Here is a 12,810-nt window from a genome sequence, read left to right as displayed (position 1 = left end):
GATATCTATAAAGGATACTCTCCGAAGCAGATACAAACGTCTCATCCGACAGATTTGGTCTTCCGAACTGTCGGCGAGGAACAAACTATCTGCAACGAACATGCTTGCCGTCCCGGTACTATTCTATTCATTTGAAGTAGTTCAATGGACGAAGAACGAGCTCAGATCTCTTGATATCGGGACAAGAAAGTTTATGCACATGAGAAAAAGCATGCATCTTAAGTCTTCCGTTCCGCGACTGTACATCTCACGCCGTCAAGGTGGTCGCAGAATATTGAGTCAAGAATGTCTTCACAACAGGATTATTCTGGGTATAGCACATAGAGTTGCAAATGGAAGAGACCCTCTTCTTGAAATGGTTAGGAATCACGAAGAAGTGGGCAAAGGAGCAGTTGTCCAACTCACGCGGGAACGACCTACATTCAAAGGCACAATGCGGCACTGAGAGTGCCTTATTACCATCTCTGTCACTCCTACGGCATTCACCTTAATATCGCTCCTCTAAATGCTCCTAGGGAAATTGAGCCAATTGTCGAGAATGGGAAGTGCCGCATATACTGGAACTTTATATTCTCGACAATTGTTTCTGTTGCTCACTCGAGGCCTGACATGGTTCTTCTTGACTTCGAGAAGCGAACCATGTTCGTTATCGAATTTTCGGCGCCAGCTGACAAAAACATCATAGCAAAGGAGAATGAAAAGAAAGAAAGGTATCGAGACCTTATAAGGGAGTTGCAAGGATTGTACCCGGAATATTCTGTTAAACTAATCGTCCTTATCATCGGCGCTCTTGGAGGTGCCAAGCTTTCACTTGCTAATGGCCTAAAAAGCATCCCTGCGTGTCAACAATATGGTAGAACACTGGCGGGAAAAATGCAGAAGGCGGTTGTCCTTGGGTCGCTCCGTGTTCTTAGGGTGCACGAGGCTTTTGCTGGATCGTCGTATTGATTCCTTTACAGACTGTAACCACCTATCTCAGTGTATAGGAGATTTTAATTCGGTTTCCGAATCTCCCGCGCTCGAGATCTTGCGCCGATTGATCAAAGGCTTCGAGGCTCAGAAGACGTGCGCAAAATGTACGTATAACCAAATTCTGAAAAAAGGTTATGTTCCCCAGGATTCACCGCGCATTTCAAATAAATAATTAGTTACGAATTAAAAAAAAATGTAACATAACATTAAAATTGTTCATAAATACATTTGGGACATCCTTAAGTGTCTTTTAGGGACCCTGTAGCAGTGATTCCAGATCTGAAACGAGACGTGGTCCAATACGATCGCAGGTCTATGCCGGTGTAAATATAGAGCCCTATCGAGGTACTGCCCTTACCTTACTACGAAATCAAATTTTGGTTTTCTCATTCTTCATTAAATATGACGGTAAAGCAGAAGAAAGATGTTTTGAGGTTCTAAAGGTTAACATGTATCGCTACATATAAACATGGAACTACCGAATAAATAATAAATTAAATATGAAAAGCGCAAAGTCTAGATGTACCAAAAGTACATATTTGGAATAAATAATGGAGAAAATTATATGATATGATGGTAAGAAATGAACTGAATTTTGATAGTAATACTCTGAAAAAGTTAATTATGTTTATATTTAATAAAATCTTAATTATTATGATTCCTAATATTTTCATGTTTCTACTAATGACAAATATGATTTTTTAAATTATAATGTTTTGTACATTGAAGTTTAATTTTCATTACTATACTGAACCGAAAGGACCCCGCACTAAATATATGGGGAAATGGCTTTCGGTGGATTTAGTTGAAACTTTGTAATTTTTAAGGTTAGAATTGCCGGATGAAATATCCGTAAAAAAAATCCAGAAAATGGACAGCTTTAGCGCTATGCGGCGCTAAGAGCTCAAGATCAGTGAATAAAACGAATTACAACAGATTTTGTTACAAAAGCGATGTCAACATAGAAATCACGGTTCAGATCGTGGTCTGTCATATTTTCGCCTACACCGTTGACTCATATAGCGCGCTTCTCAAAACGATCAAACGCTAAGCGCCCAAGATTTTGACTTGACTAATTAATCACTTCTTTAAAGGCAGAAATAGTACCCAAAGTAACATTAGTAACTAGTGCGCACATACCGATAATAACATTCTACTCTTCGCAACAGGGTTGAACGCTAAGCGCTCAAGATCATCGAATAAAACCAATCCTAGTAACTTTAGCGACAAAAGCGATGTCACTATAAGAATCACGCATCAGAAAGTAGTCAGTAATATGTTTAGCCAAACCAATGAGTTATATTGTGCGCTTCTCGAAACGATCAAACGCTAAGCGCCCAAGATTTGAACTTGACTAAGTATTTACTTTTTTAACGCCAGAAATGGTATCCAAAGTAACATTAGTAACTAGTGCGCACATCGATAATAACAGTGTACCCTTCGCCAGAGGGCCGAACGCTAAGCGTCCATGATCAGCGAATAGAACCAATCCTAGGAACTTTAGCGACACAAGCGATGTCTGTATACGAAATACGTCAACGGTGTAGGCGAAAATATGATAGAACACGATCTGAACCGTGATTTCTATGTTGACATCGCTTTTGTAACAAAATCTATTGTAATTCGTTTTATTCACTGATCTTGAGCGTTTAGCGCCGCATAGCGCTAAAACTACCCATTTCTTCGGATTTTTTTACGGATATTTCATCCATTGTTACTATTATTATATATTTTTATATTATATTATTTTATGTTATATATTTTTAAATTAAAATAATTTTTGCTCATAGTATCTTTTTTTAATTGCAAAAAATGTTCTCAAAAATCGAATGGTTCATTAACAAAACAAAAAACTTCGAGATAAATTAGTGCTGATCTAAATCCTGCAAAATTTGCTTGGGAAATGTTATTAGGCTCGAAGAAAATTAATGGAGTAATTTTTTTCCGCTGAGGCGCACGTGTTGTTACATTAAGTTTTTTATGCAATTTTTATAGAATTATTTCGATTTTAAATTTAAATAATAATTTATTAAAACTTTAAATATTAAACGAAAATTTCTTTGTTAAAAATACTTTATTATCGTATTTTCAATAAATAAATCAGATTTATGAAGAATAAATTTGTTGAATTCTACAATTTTATAATTAAGGAATATTCCAGATACGGTATTTTATAATTATGAAATCTTATTATTCGGAAATTTTTAATTCGGTAAAATTATAAACGCTTTTGAAATTTTCTTATTCGGGAATTTTAATGTTTAATTTTATAATACCGGAATTACACAGTGTCAAGGATGTTATTTTTCGAGATTTTTCAGTCGTCCCTAGAAGTGTAAAAAATGGACAATATCATACAATTCGGCATTATACAGCAAATTCCAAGTTTTGAAAATTTGCTGTAATTTTAATTTTGACTTCTGGATCTTGTCGATTTTCTTATTGTACTTATTAAAACAAAATTTATTATAAAACAATTTTTTTAATCACAAGTTCTTATTTATCTTATCTCGTCAAATGCCAAAACTTTAACATTAAAGATTCATTTTATATAACACTGAAGAACGTTCAATATTTTAGAGTTTTTACAATAAAATTCCCGAATAAGAAAATTTCGGAAGCGTTTATAATATTACCGAATTAAAAAATTCCCGAATAACAAGATTTCATAATTATAAAATATCATAACTGGAATACTCCTTAATTATACAATTGTAGAATTTAACAAATTTATTCTTCATAAATCTGATTTATTTAATAAAAATACGATAATAAAGTATTTTTATCAAAGAAATTTTCTATCAATATTAAAAGTTTTAATAAATTATTGTTTGACAGGAGAAGATGGGATGGAGAACGAAGCGATGAAGTATGGAGGAGAAGGGATTAGGAATGGGATGTGGAAGATCTGCAACAAGGTCTGAAAAGGGGAAGGTTGACCGGAAGAGTGGACTATGGGACTGGTGGTACCGCTTGTCATGAAAGGGGAAGGAAAGAAGGTAGAAGAATACAGAGGGATCACTTTCATATCAGTCGGCTATAAAATATATGCAGAAATCCTAAGAAAAAGGTTGGAGAGGCAGGTAGAACAAAAAGAAAGTATCCCATATAATCAGACGGGATTTAGAAAAGGGATGGGAGCTATAGACAACATCTACGTACTTAACTATTTAGTTAACAGAAATTTAGGAAGAAAGAAAGGGAAACTAGTCGCTTTGTTCGTAGATTTCAAAACAGCGTTTGACTCAGTGAACAGGAAAGTGCTATGGTAGGCGATGAAAGAGAGGGGTGTAGAGGAAAAGTTGGTGGAGAGGATAAAGGAAATTTTTACTAAAACCAGGATTAGTGTGAAAATAGGAAAGAAAAAGGGCAGGTTTTCTGAACAGGCCGAGGTCTAAGGCAAGGGTGCCCGTTGAGTCTATTACTATTTAATATCCTACTGGCAGACTTAGAGGAGAAGCTAAAGGAGAAAGGGAAAGGAGGAACGGTTTTGTGTAATAGCATACTATATTCTCTCTAGCTTACGCGGACGATGTAGTTCTATTAGCAGATGATGAGAAGGGGATGAACCTAATGATGAGAATGTTCGAAGAGTATGTGGGAACAAAAGAGTTGACGGTGAATGTAGATAAGACAAAGGTGATGTGCTTCAGAAATAGAAAGAGCAAAATAAATTACGTTTGGAAGATGAACAGACAAAAAGTGGAAATTGTGGAGGAGTTCTGTTACCTAGGTTTTTGGCTTTAGAGGGAAGGGGAAAATGAGCTGCAGATGAGGAAAAGAATTGAATGTGCAAGTAAGATAATGGACCAAGTATGGGGTATAGGAAAGAGAAGGTTCAAGAACGATTAGAGAATGAGGGTCTGGTTGTTTGATGCGTTGGTGTGTGCAGTGTTGTGTTATGGTGTGGAGATCTGGGGATGGAAGGAAAATAGGAAAGTATAGAGCACGCATGAGCGAAATTCGGAACAATAAAGCGAGAGGTAATGTGGGAAATTCAAAAAGGGAGGACGAAAGGAGAAAATGAGAAGGACGTGTAATATTCGAGAAGGAGTTATGGAGTGGCAGGACATAGAGTTAGAGTTATTAGTTAAACAAGGAGAAGAGAGATGGACAAATATTATAGATTCGAGGTACAATAGATGGTATATGATAGTCAAAGGGCTAACGAAACCAGAATATGTGCAAAAAATAAAAAAGGAAGAAAAATGGAGTAGGGTTGTACGGTTCAGAATGGGAGAAGGAGTGAAAGCATGCAGCTATTGGATAGATGAAGAGGAGAATTTATGCAGAGTATGTGGGTACGAAATGGAGTCATGGGCACATGTATTAGAGAGATGTACAGGAGATGGAGGGGGACAGTTAAGTGTGGACGAGTGTGTAAGATGGATCTTGGATTGTAGTGAACAGGGAATGATGTGGATGAAGAAATTGGACGAAGTAAGGGAAAGCAAGGTGGTAGGGCAGAGCCAATCGGATGATCCTGAAAAGGGACAGTAAAAAGCGAAAATTGTTCTCAATATCGTGGAAAATGCATTTTTTATGGTAAGAGGAAACTGAAGCCCTGGAAGCTCGCTCATTATAAGAATTAATGTCAATACTGTTACTATTTGTTTATCGTACGTAATGCGAAAGAGTAGAATATAAGTAGTAGTGAACTTAGACTAAGGATGGAATCGTAAATATATGTACAGGGAGCGGAGGCCCTCAAACCCGTAAAAGGGAGAGATTAAATACATACATACATACAAGTCTTAATTAATTATTTTTTGAATTTAAAATCGAAATAATTCCATAAAAATTGCATAAAAAAATTAATGTAACAACATGTGTACCTAAACTATGAAAATTTCTCCCTTAATTTATTTCGAGCCTAATAAGATTTCCCAAGCAAATTTTGCAGGACTTAGATCAGCACTAATTTACCTCAAAGTTTTTTGTTTTTTTAATTAACCATTCGATTTATGAGAACATTTTTTGCAAGTTAAAAAAAGATACTATGAGCACTTTCCGCGTTGATGTCACGGTAGGGCTTGAGCTCTCCTCTCATAACTTTGACGGCAATGTTGGCCGTAGCATTGCTACTGACAGGGTTTCCCATGCTAAATAGGCTGATAACGAAGAGGGGAGGGACTAAGTAAAACACCAAAACCCATCAATGAAAAATGTAAAATATATTTAAGATTTTGAAACGCTTGTCGCCTCACGAGGATCGTCGGAGCGCCCCTGAGCCACAGCTGGGAGCCACAGCATGCGGGAAGGTGGCGATGGTGAGCTGCGAGATGGTCTGGAATATCTCACTAATCAAACAGCTGGCCAGAAAGAACATCTACGACAAACGGTAAGCAGTCGAACATCAACTGTGCCTGCTGAGGATGCTTTGGCTAGCGCTAGCTATTTGCAGCCAACCACCTCGACAGAAATACCTTGGGAGAACATCATTTGGGATACCACAATTAAAGAGGAATTGGTTCGTCTCTATTATGAAAATGCGAAGTTTGAAACAAACAAGGAAAAAGGATACAATTTAAGAACAAAATTTGCTGCAAAGTATCCTAATATATAAAAAGTCGCACAAAGAAATCTTATCGCTAAGGTGAAAGACATCCGGACTAATCTACATGTTACAAAAGACCGAGCAATGGATATTAAACAACAGGTTGATTTGGCGTGGAAAAACGACGACAATGAACATCAGTTAGAGAAAGCCGCGTCAAACGGTCAAGAAGGAGCAATTCATGTTCTTCCTCAACCTATTGATGATCCAACACCACCACATCCTCCAGAGGTGGATGACCTTATACAACCAGAGGCAGAAGCAGAGGTTCAGTAACCAAAAAAGCGACGAAAATGGATATTCCATATGAACAAAGATGTTATGCGCCTTTATTTTTTGGCAGAGAAATGTGGCTCTTCTTACTTGAATACCCAGAGCTAGCCACAAAAATAAATGAGCAAAATCTGGCAGAAAAAAAACGCTCAATATCTGTAAACAGACTGCTTTCGGCTGTTGAAATAGCTGCTATCAAAATGGAAATGGAACGGTAGCTTCCTATTGATGAGGTCGCCTTAGAGGATGTGGGTAACGAAGACTTGATTGATGCTGAAGGCATAGGTGCTAGGGATAATGAACATCATGCACCAGATTCATTAGAACCACATCCGGATATTACTAACGATGATGTGGAATTGGAAATCTCGGAAAAACTACAGCACTTGGAAAGAAATTTTGGTCATGTTTTACTACAGTTCAGATATGTAGAAGCAACACTAAGGCATTCTCTGCCCAAAATGAACATAACAAATGATCTGCGTGCACTAATAGCACATCTCGACAGCAAGGTTTTACCTACGTATTTGAACGTAGCACAAACTGCGTTAGAGGTGCAAACTCTTGTATACTGTGCAGCTGTGGCAACCGTTAGAACGTTGGGCCGGAAAACTAGGCCTGCGAATGCAGTTTTTGTCCTAACAAGGGATCGAGATCTACCATGGAAGATCAGGTTGGATATGGATGTCAGCAAAGTAAGGTGCAAATTGGGTCGATCAACTGAATATTAAAAAGGAAATGGAACCAGAAAGCTGATGAACCATGTTACTAAAATCATCCACCCTCGGCCCATCGAGACATTAACACCAGCAATATTGGATGAAATTTTAGACTCTCAACGACAGAGACTTGACTTTCTTACTGCCAGACTGCGTCCGTACAAGAAAAGTAATGCACGAAGGCAACAAAATCAAAACTTTCAGACAGATGAAAGTAGGTTCTATCCTGAACTGAGAGTAAAGCCAAATAACCACCAAGGCACGGAAGTCCCTCAATTGGATGATATGACTAACTACTGGTTGGGTGTTTGGGGAAAAATGAACAGATGCAATAGCCCTGAAATGCATTTGACAAACATCACAGCTTTGGATGTTTCAGCGGTCTTGAAAAGGGCAAGTAATTGAAAAGCTCCAGGTCCGGACATGGTGCACAACTTCTGGTACAAGTACCTAACGAGCGTGCATCTTGCGTTGGCAAGGTGTTTTCAGAAGATCATTGAACACCTAGATCTGATGCCAGGTTTAATGCTCCAAGGTACTACGTATATGATACCAAAAAAACCAGACGCTCAAAATCCATCTGACTGTCGATCGATAGCCTGTCTTCCAAAATGTATACATGTCTTATAGCTATCATTGCAGATAAGGTATATTCTCATTTTGACGAGAATGACATTCTTACAGAAGAACAAAAACGATGCTGTCAAAGCGCACGAGGCAGTAAAGATCCAGTCACTATAGACGCTGTTACGATGACTCAAGCTCGTAAGCATGACTGTTTGCTTGAAGTCTTAAAACTTTACAAAATCTGCCCACGCATTATTGACTTTCTAAGCGATACTATGAGGCTCTGGGGTACAAGAATCAAGTATTTTGATCATGGACAACCAAGAATAACTAGATCAACAAGCTTTACGGCGGGTTTATTTCAAGGATACTCCTTATGCGCACTATGGTTCTGTTTAGCGTTGAATCCATTGAGCAAAACACTAAACAGCATGTCTCATGGGTTCAGAATCCATGACAATAAGGATAGTCTTGAAGTGACCGATCTTCTTTACATGGATGACCTGAAGATGTACGCTAATTTAGGCCAGAAACTGCAGCAAGTGATCGATGTCACAAAGCAGTTTTCCAATGATATCCACATGGAGTTCGGACTGGATGAATGTAGAACAGTTCATTTAATCAGAGGGGAATTAGGGACCGCAGAGTTAGAGAAAGAGTTCGAAAATGACGTCGAGGCAATGGCTGCAGGCGAATCATATAAATATCTGGGTATTCTTGAATCTAAGGATATTCAGCATACGATAGTCAAGACAAGCCTAACGACTGCCTTCACTACGAGACTCAGATTAATTATGAAGAGTTTTCTCAACTCGGCAAACAAAATCTGGGCGATCAACGCATATGCCATCCCTGTCCTCACGTACTCCTTCGGGCTCATAAAATGGTCTAACAACGACCTTGAAAAGTTTAACAGAATTGTTCTCGTAGAAATGACGAAGCACCGAATGCACCACAGAAATTCAGCGATTGAAAAGGTAGTAGCTAAGGCATGAAGTAAAGACCATGGAGGAATGTGAATCATGCATCTATTCATCCCATTGTGATTTCGACTACAGGCAATGTACACGCAAGATGCAATGAACATCTTGAACATTTAGGAGTCAGTAGGGTATTGGCAGCTCAGAAGACGGTTTTATTAAACACCTGTCGCATTGTAAGAAACTTTCTTGATCAGCAGGAAGCGAGCGACTAAAAACCTGCGGAGTGGCAGATGGTAGCTCTAAGATAGCATCCAGAGGTGACTGTTGTCACCTCCAACGCTCGTCGCCGCATGTAATTGTATACAAAAAAAATTATCGCAGGAGGTTTCAACCATCGTATTAAATTATTTGAATTAACTTATAACATTCTAATCTCATCAGTCACTTTACTTAGTCCGTGGCTATGATGTATAACCGGGTTTACCCGAGTAAAAGTTTAATAAAGTCACTGAAAAAAATAAATACAAAAAATAAAGACTATGCACAAAACACCTGTCTCAAGTTTCAGAATTCCAAAAAATTCTGTTCATTATTAAATGTAATAAAATTTCGGTTCAGTATAGTAATGAAAACTAAACTTCAAAGTACAAAACATTATAATTTAAAAAATCATATTTGTCATTATTAGAAACATGAAAATATTAGGAATTATAATATTTAAGATTTCATTAAGTATGAACATAATTAACTTTTTCAGAGTAATACTCTGAAAATTCAGTTTATTTCTTACCATCAAATCATATAATTTTCTCCATTATTTATTCCAAATATGTACTTTTGGTGCATCTAGACATTGCGCTACATATCAACCTTTCGAACCTCAAAACATCTTTCTACTGCTTTACCGTTATATTTGATGAAGAATGAGAAAATCAAAATTCGATTTCGTAGTAAAGTGAGGGCAGCACCTCGATAGGGCAGTAAATGTGATGTCCTATATATATAATTCCCCACTCTGACGCCCCGTACCACATCTACGTTTTTAATATCTTTGCTCCTACTGTATTTACACGGGCATAGACCTGTGATAATATTGGACCACGTCTCGTTTCAGATCTGGGATCACTGTTACAGGGGTTTTTTATTTTTATTTTATTTTGAAAATAGTATAAACCTCAAAATTTTCTTTTTATCAAAAAAAGTTAAAAGGCTAAATTGTTCAAGTTTCCAAGTCCTACAAATAGCAGCACATAAAATTTTCAAATCTTAAGCAAAAGATGGTCTCAATAATATTTTAAAACCCTGACTTTTTACATTTTTGAGGCCGGGATATTTTTTTAAAATTTAATTTTGATTTTTCTACTTATATTGAATCGAGCTATCATAGAAGAAAAGCAGGTATTTTTTTAGACGTATTCTAAATAAAAACGTATAATTTTGAATTTTCTAAAATAATTTTTTAAATTATCTAGCAGGTGTTTACCAGAAATGAAACTTACGATATATGTAGAACATATTCCCATATTTTTCTAAAAAAAATACAAATTTTAAAAACAAGTCTCTGAGAAAAACCACTTTCAAGTATTTTGACATTTTTTATCTGTTTAATTGGATGTTCCTCAATTACAAAAATATAATGTTCTTAAGAATTATTTGCATTTTGCGCACGTTTGTGTGTTTTTGGGTGTGTGTATGTCACACTTTTTTTGCGAACACAATAAAATTGAAGAAAGTTGCAGATAAGTTAATAATTTCATTATTTTAATTCAAACTTAATGCAAGAATATAAATTGATTTCGAAAGAGTTAACGGACCTCTAATATTAATACGTTTTACAAAAAATATGGAAGTTATCAGCTTTTATCTGATTTAAAAAATTGATTTTTATGGAAAAAACATTGTATAATTCACATAATTTGAAGTAAATGCAAGAATAGAAAAGTTTCGTTGTTTCGAGACGAGTCCATTGATAATATATACGAGGGAAGTGTATATGTAATTAAGTATGTTAAATAATATACTCAATGAATCAAATGTGAGAAAAAACTTCTTATAAAAGATGGGTTTTGATTATATATTTGATACAATGAGTGTACGTATTGACATATATACATAAGAAGTGGTTCAGCTACAGTAACTGAAAATTCCTAAACTGTTTTATGCAGTTAACGTTGCTGAAATTTCTGTTCAAGTTAATGAAAATTTAGAAAAGGTTCTTGCATGAAGCTTTAGTGACACGTCTCTAAAAATTCCTACAGAAATTTGTAACATTGTAGTTAAACCTTTTTCATTATCCTTTGCAATAACTGAAAGTTTATGTAAGAATAGAACATTCTTCTTGATTTCAAATTACTTTAAATTACTTATTTATACTTTTTATGTAAATTTTATATATTTGATAATTTATAACTTTAAATACAAATTAGAAACCCCCGTTATTGAATTAATAGCTTGTTTAATTTTTTATGTGAATACCTACGACAATTTCGGGGAGGGGTTTGCTCAAAGCTTATTGTATTTTATGAATTAACAAAGAAGTTAGACTTTCAAACAAGAAACAAGTAGTTGCGAATTTTCAATAAAAAAGATGAATTCATAAAACAAAAAATGTAATAGTAGACATTTTAATAAAAAAAAGATTTTCATTTCATTTTATTTTTATATTATTTTCGTTTTATATTATTATATTTATTTTTATATCATTTTTTTTAAATAATAATTCTGAAAAATAAATATTTTTTAACCAAATTGTTGAATTGCTAAAAAAAATTAATCATTAATAAAAAACGAATATTCTACAGAATAGTTGAATTTTCTATCACACAGTTCAATTTCGAAGACAAGAAGATGAATTTTCTATACAAAACAATTAAATTTTAAATCAAAAAGAAAAATTGTAACCTAGAAGATTAATTTTCTGTTAAGAAAGACGAATTCGTAACAAAATACATACATTCTTAACCGAATAATTAAATTTTAAATAAAGAAAATTAATTTTCTAACAAAGAAGTAGAATTTTCAACAAATTATATTAATTTTCAACTTAATAGTTTAACTTCTGAATTAAAAAATTATTTTAAAAAAGTATGTTGTACGAAATAGTTGAATTTTCTACCGAATGGAGCCTCTACAAAGTACACGTAAAGATCCCATTCGGTTCCTTTTTAAAAAAATCAAAAAAACAGCAACATCAACTTTTAAACTGTTAAAAATCGGATTCTGCGTTAAATTTTCTATTACAAGATCCACTTGAAGTCGTCTTCGGCCCATGTAAATGACAGGTATTTTATTTTTTAAAGTTTTTAACGCTGCAAGAAAAAGTACTGCGATTACTCTGTAAGTTTCTAATGCAAATTTTAACGCAGAATCCGAATTTCAACAATTTAAAAGTTGATTTTGTTATTTTATCTTTTTGAGTTTTTATAAAGGAACCGAATGGGGGCCCAATGGGGTCTTTACGGGTACTTTTTAGCGATTCCATTTCGTTCCTTCGGTCCGCCAGGGTAGTTAAGCTTTCAGCCAAGAAGTTGAATTTTCAACAAATAAAAAGCTGTTGAATTAATTTAAAAAAGACATGTTTTCATAAAAATGGTCAAATCCTCAACTAAAATTAAATTTTCTTTAAAAAAAAATAAATTTTCTACAAAACAATTAAGTTTGTCAAGGAATTAGTTGAATTTTCAACTAAAATTATATGCATACATACATACCAGGTGTATACATATGAAACCGGTATTTTTTCAAGAAAAAAACACATTTATTTCAAGAGAATGATAACAAATATTTTATTCAAAGTATG

General features: G+C 35.0%; 2 protein-coding genes across 2 annotated transcripts in view; both read left to right on the top strand.

Annotated features, from left to right (window-relative positions):
* Positions 1–12,810, top strand: part of LOC117179704 — a 107,454-nt gene that overhangs the window by 88,941 nt on the left and 5,703 nt on the right. The window lies entirely within an intron of this gene.
* The window catches only part of LOC117180526, a 51,387-nt gene continuing 47,096 nt past the window's right edge, over positions 8,520–12,810 (top strand). Inside the window, exon 1 of the mRNA XM_033373024.1 lies at positions 8,520–8,630. Coding sequence (XP_033228915.1) covers positions 8,520–8,630 — 111 coding nt within the window. The remainder of the gene's footprint in view (positions 8,631–12,810) is intronic.

The sequence above is a fragment of the Belonocnema kinseyi genome, chromosome 9 (genome assembly GCF_010883055.1).
Source record: "Belonocnema kinseyi isolate 2016_QV_RU_SX_M_011 chromosome 9, B_treatae_v1, whole genome shotgun sequence".
Classification (NCBI taxonomy): domain Eukaryota; kingdom Metazoa; phylum Arthropoda; class Insecta; order Hymenoptera; family Cynipidae; genus Belonocnema; species Belonocnema kinseyi.
This window is presented reverse-complemented; position numbering and strand designations above follow the sequence as displayed.